At 34.1% G+C, this 14184-nt stretch overlaps 1 protein-coding gene across 1 annotated transcript in view; it reads left to right on the top strand.

Annotated features, from left to right (window-relative positions):
• Slc13a1 (solute carrier family 13 (sodium/sulfate symporter), member 1) overlaps positions 1-11744 on the top strand; it is a 78463-nt gene extending 66719 nt beyond the window's left edge. Inside the window, exons 11-15 of the mRNA XM_005402324.2 lie at positions 1179-1285; positions 3295-3404; positions 6948-7109; positions 8685-8822; positions 10626-11744. Of these exons, the coding sequence (XP_005402381.1) occupies positions 1179-1285; positions 3295-3404; positions 6948-7109; positions 8685-8822; positions 10626-10763 (655 nt within the window). The 3' untranslated portion in view covers positions 10764-11744. The remainder of the gene's footprint in view (positions 1-1178; positions 1286-3294; positions 3405-6947; positions 7110-8684; positions 8823-10625) is intronic.
• The last annotated feature ends 2440 nt before the right edge of the window (positions 11745-14184 follow it).

The raw sequence follows: 14184 nt of genomic DNA, 5'->3' as shown, positions 1-14184 counted from the left end.
TATAAAACAAAATCCAGCTACATGATTCCTGGCTCAATTTGGCAAAAATTCAACCAAAATTATAGCTTAAAAAATGAGGAACAGCGCTGCTAAGTATTGTCAAGTTTATAGAATAAATTATGCCATGATTAAGTTTTAGTCAACAAAGAAAAAAATAAATCTCTATTTAAGGAAAATATATTTCTTTAAAAATTTGTTACATTGAGAAAGACAATGAATTTTCTTTAGGTTTTCTAGGTAAATTACAAGAGTTGAGCAGCTTCTGTAACATATAAACTTTACTGAATTTCAAGATAGCAAAATAATTCTTATTGAGTGTGTATTTCTTCTCGGGTGATGAAAATGTACTTAATATTGCTGGCTTCTAAAACTGTAATCTCATTTTTTGCCTATTTCACTTATATCTTGACTCCAGATGCTTCTTAACTGTTGAGGCTTCTGGGAACCTGTCTTATTTGTTGGAATGGACTGGTGATTTCAAGACCCCATCTGTCCCTGAATCACTCTTAATTTGTAGAGTGATCATCTATGAATATCTCATAAACAATTCCATTAATTAATGCTGGATTGAGTTTCATAGAGTGCAAAGCATTAAATGGGTTGATTTCATTTGTATGATATGCCTAGGACCTATAACTGTAGAACCAGGTGTTAAATTCTAGAAAACAAATCAATTTTTTTTGCAATTTATAAAGAATTTGAGAAGCAACATCAGGCCATTCCACAAATCAATAACATGTGATAAATCAATTATGTGGGGCTTTACCTGGTATAGCAATTGTTTCAAACTCAATTCCTCCAAAAAGAATTAAAGGATTCAAAGAAGAAATTGATTAATAAATTTGCAAGCTTATCTAAAAGGGAAATTGGCCTTGTTGACCTACTAAGTCAATGTCTCTACATGTGATACTGAAAATAGTGAGAAATGTATGAAAATAATGGAATATGGTCTGAGATGATCAGTTCTAGTTAAATTATGTCATTTATTTGGAAATCCATAGATTTTAGAGATTATCCATAATAAATAACATACCTCTATTATTACTTACATGCATATCATACAAATGGAATCAATCCATTTAATGCTTTTTCTTACTTCAATGTTATTAGTATAATCAATTAGTGTTTTAGCACATGTAAGCTCTTAATGCCATTTTAAAAATATACATTTTTTTCAGGTACGCTGGTTTTGTAACCGATTCAACTGTTGCCTTAGTTATAGGACTCCTTTTTTTCCTGATCCCAGCAAAGATATTGACTAAAACTACATCGACAGGAGAAATTGGTTGAGTATCACTTATAGCTGATTGAATTTGACAGAAAAGCAAAATAAAATGTAAAATGTCACTTTCCATGATCACTTAGAAGGAATAGTCTTGCTTACACAACTCCTGGCTTAGCAGACCATATTTGTACACTGTACCTCTTAGTCATTGTACCTCCACCTATGAGAGAGATCATCTGACTTTGCGGACATGAGTGGATATCCCTGTGCACTATGGATCGAGATCTACTACAAGCGATACTATCTGGCCTATGATAAATCCACTCCCACTGCCACCATTAGACATAATCTTACTATTGGAAAACATAGAAACAAGAACTTGGAAATCAGTATTTCATGATGAACCCTGGTAGGAAATGCTGAGGATATAAAAATGGCAATGTGAATCATGAGAAAGAGCATTTACAGCCTCATAGTAATCTTGGAAGAAAAGCAAATCATCCTACACAGCCATAACCTAAGGTCATGATCACAAAATAGCGTTCAATGAGAGCATTCATTGAATTTACAAAGTGTGGACAAAGAATCATGCACACTTGCATGAACATGCACTTCCCACATACACACTTCTTAATCATAGGCTCCGTGCATATCTATGCTTACACTAACATGCACGTTGTTAGTAGTCACATTCCTAATTGTCAGTGTGGGACAAAAGATTTAGGGTAGTTTGGAAATAGACTAGTAAGAATAGAGCTGTGAATCTGTTTTGATTTGATCACTTTTACTGTGATGGGAATAGGGCTCGTGCAGTTGGGTTAGCTCCCCTGGCAACCTGAGTCACTACCCATCAATAGCTCAGGTTTTCAGGGCATGATATATATATATGAACAGCATAATGTAAAAATAAATCCCCATTGTTCTTCATTGATTGTTCTTCATTGTGTGTTAAGGAAATATTGCAATATTTAGTACTGATTTCTATAAGACCCTGAAAACTCTAAACATTGCCATCAAAATCCCATGGAGGAAGCAATGCTTGGTTTTAACTTCCTAGATTCCTACATCTGAACCTCTACTCAGAAAGATCTTTGATCCTGTCCACCTTTCCACCTCATTCTTTAATGCTCTCCACCCTGATAAACTCATTCATACTTTGTTTAAAAATAACAAATATGGCATAATATGTAAAATTTTCAATGAGGTACGTTTCAGAAATGTTTGCATTCTGACAGAGTATATAGTTTTAACTCACTTAAGAAGCATTGTAGTTAAATTCTAGTCATTTGTGAAGGTAGTTTTGAGAGTATTTTGGGGTAGGTTTTGGTTTGGGAGGAGATAGGAAGTAGGCTTGTTAATAATATTGTAATCTCACCAAGTAGGGGGATGTTATAAATGTTAAATGGGGATAGTGTGCTCCTAAATGAACTTACTTATAAACAAATCAACAGAGAGATCAGAACCCAAATATCTGGAGATATGATAACTCCTTCATGAGCATTATCATTCTCAAAAATGATATTTTCATCTTTTAATCTGAATTTTGAATTACCTTTAAACTAGAATTCTAAGAAATCTGTTATGATTCGCTTTATGACTTAAAAATAATAAAATACTAAAGTAAATATTAGTAAATAATAAATAAAATCTTGTGCTGATGTTATTGGAATCAGTGTCATATTACAAACATTTTACTTAATAAGAGAAGTACAATTTAATGCACTGTTACTCAATTAAGTGTCATGTAATTAATGAATGAGTCACATTATAAATGACAATGTTTTAACTGATGTAAAACAAATTTCAAAATATCCAAAATATTTTCCAAGTTACAATTTTTTTCTTTTTTATAATGTTCCACTTAGGCTAAGTGGAAATTACTCAGTCTGGGAAAATCCCCTCAGAATTACTGAGTGGAAATTACTAAGTCCAGATCAAATTTCCTCTTTAAAAACAATATAGAAACATTACAAACTTTCTGTGAGGTAACTAGAATCCTAATTTTTAGAAAGTAACGTCATATTTTCATGTTTTAAGCAATGCTTAACTGTAGGACTTTTGTTTGACAGTTGCTTTTGATTATTCTCCACTGATTACTTGGAAAGAATTCCAGTCATTCATGCCCTGGGATATAGCCATTCTTGTTGGTGGAGGATTTGCTCTGGCAGACGGCTGTCAGGTAATACTCTGTGTGTAAGATACGTAACAGTTAACTAGATAGTTCAAAAGAACACAGAGACATCCAGGCTTCTGGCACATTCATATTTATTCTACTTAATAAGGCAGATTTCAATAGTCATACCTGCACACAGATACTGCATACTACACAGATGAGGTGAGTTTAGAGTCCCAGAAGTTTTCCAGGTGGCAAGTACAAAGCATAATTTTTTTATGGCATTCAACCATGTCAAAAATAATGTAAAGGAGATTAAAATTATTAATACATGAGATAGTGTTAGAAGACTACCATAGTAGGAAAAATTTTAGATAAAACTATATATAAAGTAACTCCTCATGAAACATATTTCTTATTTGTTTATACCTTTACTTTATTTCATGATGAATTTGAGTAGCTTTGGGGTTTCAACATGTTGTGGTCCTATTTTTGTCAAAGGAGAATGAGGAATAATATTGACCTTAAATGTACTTAATAAGTTCTTGTTGGATGAAGTTTGGGGAGAATTTCATACAACTGTGCCTAATATTATGTGCATTCTTAAGAAGATATAAAAAGAGCATGGGGAATGCAGTTGGCTCTTGTTTGATCTTTATATCCAGTTGTTATAATGCAGCAATCTGGGGAGGCCCTTGTCCTTCGTAATTCCCCTCATCATTGTATAGTGGTTGGAAGAAAAATACCTGTCAGAATTGCATAAACATCCTAAACTTTTAGGCTAGTTAAAATCCAGTTGTTTTTTGATTTCACAGACTTTTGTGAAATACTCAAAGATTATGACTGTTGCATATCCTTACTCATTAAATTGAGGAGAATGGTGAGAGGGGTGTTATATCAAACCCCTTGTAGGGGGTTGTTTTTACACTTCTCAAAATAAGTATCTTCTCTCCCATTCTTGCTAACCTATATGGAGACTTCATTTCTATGTTATTGCCACTTTTCTGCACTGCATGTAGATAATGATCTTGTAGCAAGAGGATTTAGTAGTAGTTGAAAGTCTTGGAAACTGACTCAATGTGAGCCCCTTCCACAAAATTATTTTAGGTATAGATTTTGCTTGTCTCATTACCTGCCCATAGAAATGGTAGAAATATAAGACATTTACATGTTCCTTTTCTACTACTGTATTTCAGCAGTAATAAGATCTGAATTGGATTAAATAACTTCCATTCCATGTCTACTAATTTGTACTCTATGGAAGTCAGAAACAAAATGCCTGGGATGGATAGGAATTCTGTTCATCTCTTCTCCCCAGGAATGTCTAGATTGGACCCTACATACTCAAAATGCCTTTGAAAACATCCACTAAACCCTAGAACATCAAAATAGGAGTAAATTGAAAAGTGCGAACATAGTCTAATGCTAATGGTTCTCTCAGTGAAACAGTTAGGCACACCACTGATGAAGGTTTAGTTTGCCATAAAAATACTATTATTCAAAATCAGATATCTAGAAGAATACCCACAGTAATATTACTGTAACCCTTACTGGCCAGAATTAAGCTTCAATAACTATGGCTATAGGCAAATATATACACAGAAAGTGAATTTACAAATGATTTTGAGATAGCTAATTTTTAAAAATTTTGATATAAATTGCAATTAGCCTGGCAAATGTCCAGAATCAGATAACGCTTCTAGTTGAGAGCAGTAAGATAGCAATACCTGTGGCATTTACCTCACTGGAATTGCCCCTCTTAAAATGTCCTTGCTTTGCTTTACTGTGCTAGAGCTCTTGAAAGCTGGTAGTTACATTCATACTCTTGTCAGTGAATAAACTGCCCCTCTTCCCTTTTCACACATTCCTCAAAATTTTTCTCCTAAATTAACATGGAGAATTAAACACTTTTCTTAGAGCTCCATTAAATTGGCAAGAGCAAAACTAAAAAGTGTCCGTCTATAAATACAAAAGAAAACTACATAATAGGGTCAATAATAGACAAGAGGTGTTGAAACATTTAAAAATGGGAGGAAGATAGTTGAGAGGGAAGTGACTGTACAAAAATAGCGAATGATGAGATAGTAGGCTGGCCAATAGGAAAGCCAATAAGAAACACGGTGATTTATCTACAAGATCCTGGAAGAGATGGGGATTGGAGGCAGCAGGTTACCCTGAAAGCAGGTGGAAGAGCCAGAGCTGAATACTGAGAATGGCTTTAAAAGGATACACATGGCTGTGGGCTCATCCTAGTTTGTCACAAGCATAAAGATTTGCGAATTCAGTATCTTATTGAAATAATCTCACAAAAGGGGAACTTTCCCTTGCATTGGGGAAGAAAAGGAAACAAAAACAAAAACAACCCCCCCTCTACCTGCTAACCTAAGTGTAGCTAATTTTTTTGGACTACATACAATGAAACAAAATCATTATGTGACCAGGCTAAGGAGCTCTGCTGGAAACCACAGGAGAATGATCAATGACTTAAAACCACTAAGTGACAATTACTTTAAATCTAGAATCCCACAAATGCTGAAGTGTCAAAGTGGTGATAAGAGCAAATATAAGGTTTTCAGGCATATAAAACTTCAAATAATTTACCTTCCATGTACCAATTTTCTGGAGGTTGTAGCAAGATGAGGTCTACCAATACAACAGAGTAAATAGAGAAGCATTTCCATAAAAGGAATAAGAGAAAGGAACTCACAGTAAAAAAGCAGGGTTCCAGAACAACAGTTGAGTAGATTTAAAGAACAGCTAGTCCCATGGAGCAGGAGGAAAAAGTATTACAGAATAGACATCTCCATGAAGGAACATGAAAAATAAATGAATACCTGGTATGTTTGTCTATTCATGGGGAGTTTGAATGGGTGAAAGATGCTTAGAAAACTTAGCAAACAAAGAATGAGATGGTTATTTTTGGAGAAAATAAAGAAAAAAAACAAAAAAAGTAAATATAATTATAGAATACTAAGTGGCTCAGCTATGAACAATATTTCTGTAATCATAGTGGTAACCATTCATGAAATATTGATTTAATCAAAATTGTCAGTATATGAGTGTAGGGTCATAGGTATGGTGTGGGAAATACATGTAGGGTGGGTGGTGTAAGAAAATTAGATTATGTAAAATATTAGAAAGTCAGAAAATAATGTCTACATTTGAAAATTAGGAAAATCCATGATTTTAACATTATTTTGAAAGACTAGTAGCTATCATAGTTGATAGGGTTTTAAAGTGTTTGATTCTGGGAATCACAGTTTAGGAATAAGGAGAGATGAACTACAAAGGCTGCTTTTCTCTTAAAACCTATAGTTTTATGGGGCTTTTAAAAATATTCATATATATTAATGATATAAAATTAAGGTTTCATTGGGAAAAAGTGGAAAAACAATTCAAAGTTCCTAAAGCATATTGATAACGTTGAAATAAGGCTGATAGCTCCTCCACTTCAAAGCCACCTAGATCTACCAAACCACAACAACGAAAGGGAAATAAAATTATGTTTTAGAAACTGGGATCTTAGATTAAAGAATGCTATGCATTTAAATTGTGTTGGATTAAAATGACTTATTAATGAATAACAAGTGTTTCAAATTTGTTTTCTAGGAGTCAGGACTATCTATGTGGATAGGAAATAAATTATCTCCTTTAGGTTCATTACCAGTATGGCTAATAATTCTGATATCTTCTTTGATTGTCACGTCTTTGACAGAGGTAGCCAGCAATCCAGCTACCGTTACCATTCTTCTCCCAATATTGTCTCCATTGGTGAGTATCTCAGGTAGAATATTCATGAAAAGAGTAGCGTTCATTGGATGTTGGGGTGCTAGTTCCCCTACTGTGGCATGGAATCTTTTATGGGTTAAATACATCTCCTATAAGAAATGTAGAGCAGTCTTTATTTGTTCTAAAGCTTTTTAGGTAACCTTGACTAAAAAGAGCTATTTTCCATGTTCTTAAGTGAACGACTTACCTTTTCTTTATATTTTATTTTTTTCCCATTTGCAAATAAAGGGCAGCGTCATGCTAAATCCATTCCAGCTCTAAGATTTAGGATTCAGCCTTTCCTGACAAATTTAGTATTTAGATTTTTAACACATTTCTTGCTCCAGAACATTATTCTAAATTTGTGAGCAGTGTGTGGCAGAAGTGTGCACAGAGAACTGACAAGCTAGGCTTACCCTTGAAGTTTAAACATTTTAGGCCCAATTCTCCACTGCCCAGGGAAAAGGTTTTAAAAAAGTGAGAAAGTAGCTCAGTAGGAGAGAAAGAGCGAGACAATCTTCTCTTCTCCCCATGTAGTTACCAATTTCAAGAGACAACTTTAAGAACAATGTTTTTCTTATCAGGATGGAATAATTTGGTAAAAGCAAAGCACTTTGTATTAAGAAACTTCATCTTATAAAAAAACAGAAGAAGAGGAAGAAGGGCTATCTTTCTGCAATTGTTCTGCCTCCAGCCCACGGTGTATGTGGAAGCTCTTGAGATACTCCTTCAAATTAGAAAAGAAAATGTGGGCTGTTTATTAACAAACACTTTTTGGCAAAATGGGGTTTTACTCTTTTTTACTTTTCAAGATGGAATAGTTAGAAAATGATGTGATTAATTGAGAATACCAATATATCTTCTCTAATGGTTCCTAAGTAAGTTTTAAATTGCCTTTGTCCTAGAAGCAATAAGGTTGGTGGTATAATGAGAAGCTCTAGAACCAGAGGAACTTAAGACCTTACCCTAAGCTCTGTGCTCACCAGCTGCGTGCTTGGAGAAGTTCCTTTCGGCTCTCTGGGCTTGTGCATTCATCTCTTTTTAGATTATTGCAGCCATCATATGAGATTTTAAAATTTTTAAATTAATATCATTAATTATATTATTTTATATATTATGTATAAATATATGTATGTCTAAACACTTAGTGCTGCACCTGGCATGAAAAAAGACAAATGATTGCTGTTCTTAGTTTCTGGAATAAATGATACTTTATTTTGTAAATGAACTTAACTGTAATGTTTAAATAACCAACCAAAACCATGTAAGCCAGATGTGGTGGTACATGTTTGTAATCCCGGCACTCTGGAGGCTGAGACAGGAGGATAGCCATGAGTTCAAGCCAATCAAGGGCTACAAAGTGAGTTTAAAGCTAGCCTGAACTACATAGTGAGATTCTGTCAAAAAAAAAATGGAAACCAGAATAAGAGGAAGAAACTTTTCTAAACAAGTTATAACTTCGTTTATGTGTATATAATTAGGTTTCAACTTGCTTTAGGAAGTTTTTTTAATTGCTTCTTTCAGTGTCTGGTGCCTACCTTCAAGGTTTTATTCCCACTTCTTTTTCTTTTACAATAGGCTGAAGCCATTCATGTGAACCCTCTTTACATTTTGCTGCCTTCTACTCTGTGTACCTCATTTGCGTTCCTTCTCCCGGTAGCAAATCCACCCAATGCTATTGTTTTTTCATATGGCCATCTGAAAGTCATTGACATGGTGAGTTAGCTAAAAGAATTTTATCAGAGACAGTACATGCTGTGTATTTGTGGGTGCATGTGTGTGTGTATGTGTGTGTTGTCTTGAATAAGTTCAACTTTTACACAGTAATGTACCTCTGGAAAAGTATGGCCTGAATTCTGTTTCTGAAGATATGTTCATGACTGGTCATAGGTTTTACTTTTTAAGGGTAATACCCAGAAGTGATCATGATATTAGAATTTATAGTCAAAAATATTGTGAGATCAAGTGCATTAGTAATAGCCTAGAAAAGGAAAAGTATAAAATTGTTCAACACAAAAGTTTAAACTTTTCATGTCAAGATCAGGATCCAACTTGACCTAGGCAAAAGGAAGAAATACTGATAATGAAATCCAGCAATCAAACAACGGTAGGATTTGCTATCGCAAATATGTTATGCAATGACATTTGCTTTGAATAAGACATTAGGCTCAATGCCTGACTGGTAAAAAGGCACCTTTCTTGTCCCAATTCTAATGTGGCACCTAAAATCACAAGCCAGTAATAATGGAAAATTTAAGTGATAAAACATCCACAGTTTCCCAAATTCAAATTAGTGATAGTTAAGAACTGATTTGAGAATATCCCAGTCTTCATCACCAACTTCCAAACTAATTCAAACAAGAATATATCCAAAGCAAATTTGGTGAACTTGCTAGGAAAATGTAGATCTGAGGCAAGTCCCAGCTTCCTTAATTGTTTCCACTGAGAAGTCACATAATGTCTTTTCTTTAAATAAATTGTGCTAGTGCACATTTTGTTAAATAAAATGTATATATGAAATGCCTATATGTGTGTGTGTAAAAATGGATAAAAATAGGATTCTGGAATAAATAAGTGGCCTATATGGACAGAAAAGAGGGCCTCTATAATAATCATTGTTAAGTGTACCCCCTTTTACTTTGCAACTCTAGGCTCTAAGGCAGAGAATTCACACAGAGCAGAACACTCTCAGTAAAGGACCAGTTAGTAGCTGATGTTCCATGGGCCACAGTCTCTGTCACAAATACATGCTCTGCTTTGCTATTGCACCATGAATGCAGCCGAGGACAACATTCAAACATACATGCATGGCTGTGGTCTAACAACACTGTACTAGCAAAAAAGAGATAAAGACCAGAAGGTTGATGATCTCCATTTTAATGGACAGAAAACAATTTCAAAATTGTTTAATGGACACCAGCTAGAAAAATGGGAACACTAAGAAAGACAAATAGAAATGGCATTATAAAATTTTAGTAAGAAAACCAAAAAATAAAAAGAATAAAAAAAAAATAAGGGGCTGGGGATTTAGCTCAGTGGCAAAAGCGCCTGCCTGACAAGCGCAAGGTCATGAGTTTGGTTCCCGGTACCGGAGAAAAACCAAAAAATAAAAAAATAAAATAAAATTTTAGTAAGAGACTATTTCAGGGTACATCAATAATAAAATTAAGTAAATATGAAGGATACAGCTATCACATGGTGTCCTGAAACTTATACATTAAAATATAAAAACATAAAACTCAAATTCTGACTTAATATGCAAGGACAGATATTTATGAGGATTTTCTCTAATCAGAATGACTTAAGTATATTCCTAAGAAAAATTGTTCCAAGTGTGTCTACTGAAATGATGTTTAATTGGGGGCAGATTTTCTTTTGATGGGAATTATGGGAGAGAAACTCACTGTTTCATGAGCTAACAATTTATACCAGTCATTCAGGAGGTAGGTGAATAAGACATTAATTTTCCTATGGGTTTTCCTTTGGGGAGACTGACATTTATGCTCTTTCCTATTCAAGGTTAAAGCTGGACTTGGTGTTAATATCCTTGGTGTTGCTGTGGTGATGCTCGGCATACTTACCTGGATTTCATCTATGTTTGACCTTCACACCTACCCATCTTGGGCTCCTATAATTAGTAATGTGACCATGCCATGACGGGCGCAGAATTTCTTTCCATCTCTTGGTGACTCTGAGGGAACCATTAAGAATTCACTGGAACATATGACTGTGTGTAACTACTGACATTAAGGCAGCCATAGTACAGCAGCTGCGGTTCCAGTGAATTCGTGAAACCAGCTGTCATAGCCGGGGCCCCAACTTTGTGTTGGGCCGTGATGGACGAGTACCTGTCTGCCTTCACTGAGGGGCTTAGGTTTGAGCTTCTGCCCATGGACTGTCTGCACCTTGCCTCCTCATAAGAACAATTTATAATTTGACTTTCAGAGAGGTTAGGCCACTTCGTTTACCTCAAAATCAGAGTTCAGTGTAACAGTTCAAACATTAATTTATTAATTTAGAAACTTTCCATGAAATTAAGAACAGTATACAAGTCAATTCGCTACTGGGATACATCATTTCTATAGTGCTGTTCAAAGAATTTGCTGAGAAACAAAGCCATGGTCATCTGGTGGTGTAGAAAATTGCCTAATGAATGCATTTCCTCACTTAAGTAAAATTCAACAGGATTATTCTTAATACACATAGTATAAAATTGAAATTGAAGAAGTACATTATTCTAAATTTATAACAATCACAGAAAACTCATTGGTAATGATTAATTTCTACTTGATCAGATTGGTAGAATATTGATCCATACTTTCTGACATCTGCACTGAGAAATGTGTTTTGGAAAGCTGTGAAGAAGGCTTAATATGATTTGTACTATTCACATTGTGTAGTAAGAAAAACAGCTAAACATGAAACTATTCACACACTTTTCAGTGTTTATCTTCATTCAGAAATGCAGAATTTCATCTGTAAAAAAGGAGACATAGAAATGTAAATGAATTATCAGTATGTACATGGAAATAAAAAAGTCTTGTGAGTCCTCATATCAAAGCTGAAATGAAATATTAGTGCAAAAAATAAATAATAAAAAGTTAAAATTTGATATATTTACAAAAATGTCATTTATGAGCAAACTATAAAAAAAGAAAAAGAACTTGAACATTAAAACAAATAAAAATGATGAGAATAGAGTGAATAAAATGACAATTAAAAATGAAAGATACCTTCCTAGCAAGCACAAGGTCCTGAGTTCCATTCCCAGTACCAAAAAATGAAACAAAGGGTGAAGATGTTACATCACAGAATTCTTATGTTCAAAAGACAACAGAAGACAAGGTCAAAAAAACCAACTAGTTTGTTATTGTGTTTGTGTAATTTGTTATTTGTAATCTTCATAGATACTTTTCTATATGTTACAAATCTGGTGTTTTTGCAAATGATATTATATATGAAATTATTTTTGAAATTAATTGACTAAATGGATATTTGATTAATATAAATTACTTAACATTTTTAAAAAATTTTATGTGAAGAATCATTATGTTTGTTAATTAGGTATTAACTAATCAATACAAAATTCATCATTTTTCAAAGAAAAGTTTGTATATTTAAAGCTTAAAATATAACACTGGTGCTTTGTGAAAACTGTCTAAGTTCATCCTATTCTCTTGCCCATTTCCTATTGCATGTTACACATTTATTTATGATCCATACCATTGATTACTTCTCTCCTCTTCTAGTCATTCAATGTATCTCTGATGAATTGGATTACATTATGAGTATATTTTCATTGTAAAGAAAAATAAAATGACTTTTCAAATTATAATAAGTTTTGGTATTCAGAAAATAATGTAAACATTGCAGCTTCAATAATTTTAATGAATTATTTCCAACTACTGCCAACAGAGTACAAGGAAAAGTAACTCCTGGCCCAAAGTTGTTTAAATGAGCCATACAGTTAGTTCTCTTGCTACATCTTTATGTTTGATGCATACATTAAAAATGCCTTCTGTATTTCACATGTGTCCCATTTACATCCCAGTTCCTGGCTCTTTCAGTTTGAGGGTTGCATAGTATCTTTGAAAGTTTCTAAAAAGCAATGTTAAACAGATGATCAAAGATATCTTTGTCTTCCCACTCCATGGTAGATAGTGTTTTTGTCATTAGCTTGAACATTACCTGCAGGTTAACTAGAAATCTTCGTCACTTTAAATTGTAATATCTTACTTAGGATCTATCTTGTCTAGATGATAGCACCAATTTCACTAGCTGTTTACTGTCTGCTCATGCAAGCACTTGGAGCGCTCCACTGACATCCGTGTGTCTTTCCCTCTCCCAGCTGCTGCTATGCGTGAGTGCCTTCAGAATCCAGATGTCCTTTCTTTAAAATGTGTGTTCTTGTTTTATCTAGTCTTCAAGTATTTGTTCTCTTTTTCAGCTTGGGAGACAGCGAAGTACATTTTTAGCCAGTGCCACTAATTAACATTATTAGAGACAACTGGCAAAACAATACCATTGCACATTGATTGTATCTTGGCATGTACACTATATATTATTATTAGATATATTCATATATTTCTGCCACAGCTAAATATTTGATAAGCCCTTTGTGATGGCTCATTTTTACACAACTGTATTGATTTCCTCAAAATAGCTATTATCATTACTTGAATGTAGAGATTTTGGAACACTAAATGTGTCATTTTTCTTATTCTTAGTAGGAGGTGAGTTGTACTCCGAGTGAAAGTAGAACCAAAAAAATACAATTTTATTACTCTGACATAATGTGAAAAAGAAAAGTTAAAATTATTACTGCAGAGTAGCACTAGTCATATTATTATGAAATGAAGCTCTTTAGTCCAGTAAATATTTGCTAGAGAAATCCTGGAAGTGCAAATATCAAAGCCAGATGTCTCCATTGCAAAAGCAACCAGGCTAGTCCAGGAATAAACAATAAAAATGACATGCAACTGAGGCAGAAATTATAAAGATTTTTCCAAATAGGAGTGCCTTCACTTGTTTAAAAGGGCTTTTCTCACTGATAGTATAGTGGTGTAAATACCAGACAGGAAAATTACTCTTGAGGTTAAGTAATAAAAAATATGGTATGACAGACGCCACTGTATCAGCAAGAAAGTAATGGTAGTCCTCAGAAGAGAATGACAAAGTACAAGCAAGAATCTTGACATTTAGATGAGAATTAAAGTTGGTAAGTTCCAATTGCCACAGACAGTGAATTGCTGTCTTGATTAAAACACAAGAAACAAACAAGAAAAGGGAAAGCTGGTAATCAACTATGTTAGGAAGAGAATGGAGAACTGGAGGTAGGAGACCAAAGGACTATATTTTCAGTGAAACTGTGAGAGAAACCATCGGAGAAACTTCTATGTTATGGCCAATGCACTAGGAGAAAGGAGATAAAATCTCCATGGCGCTTAGAAGTACGCAAGTTTAAACACTAGTCTTAATATCAGTGCATGAGGGACATACTTAATCAGAAAATTTGTTTCAAAACCATTCTGAGGGGCTGGGGATTTAGCTCAGCGGCAAAAGCGCCTGCCTGGCAAGC

Source organism: Chinchilla lanigera, unplaced genomic scaffold (assembly GCF_000276665.1).
Source record: "Chinchilla lanigera isolate Chin_1 unplaced genomic scaffold, ChiLan1.0 scaffold00078, whole genome shotgun sequence".
In the NCBI taxonomy this organism is placed as follows: Eukaryota; Metazoa; Chordata; class Mammalia; order Rodentia; family Chinchillidae; genus Chinchilla; species Chinchilla lanigera.
This window is presented reverse-complemented; position numbering and strand designations above follow the sequence as displayed.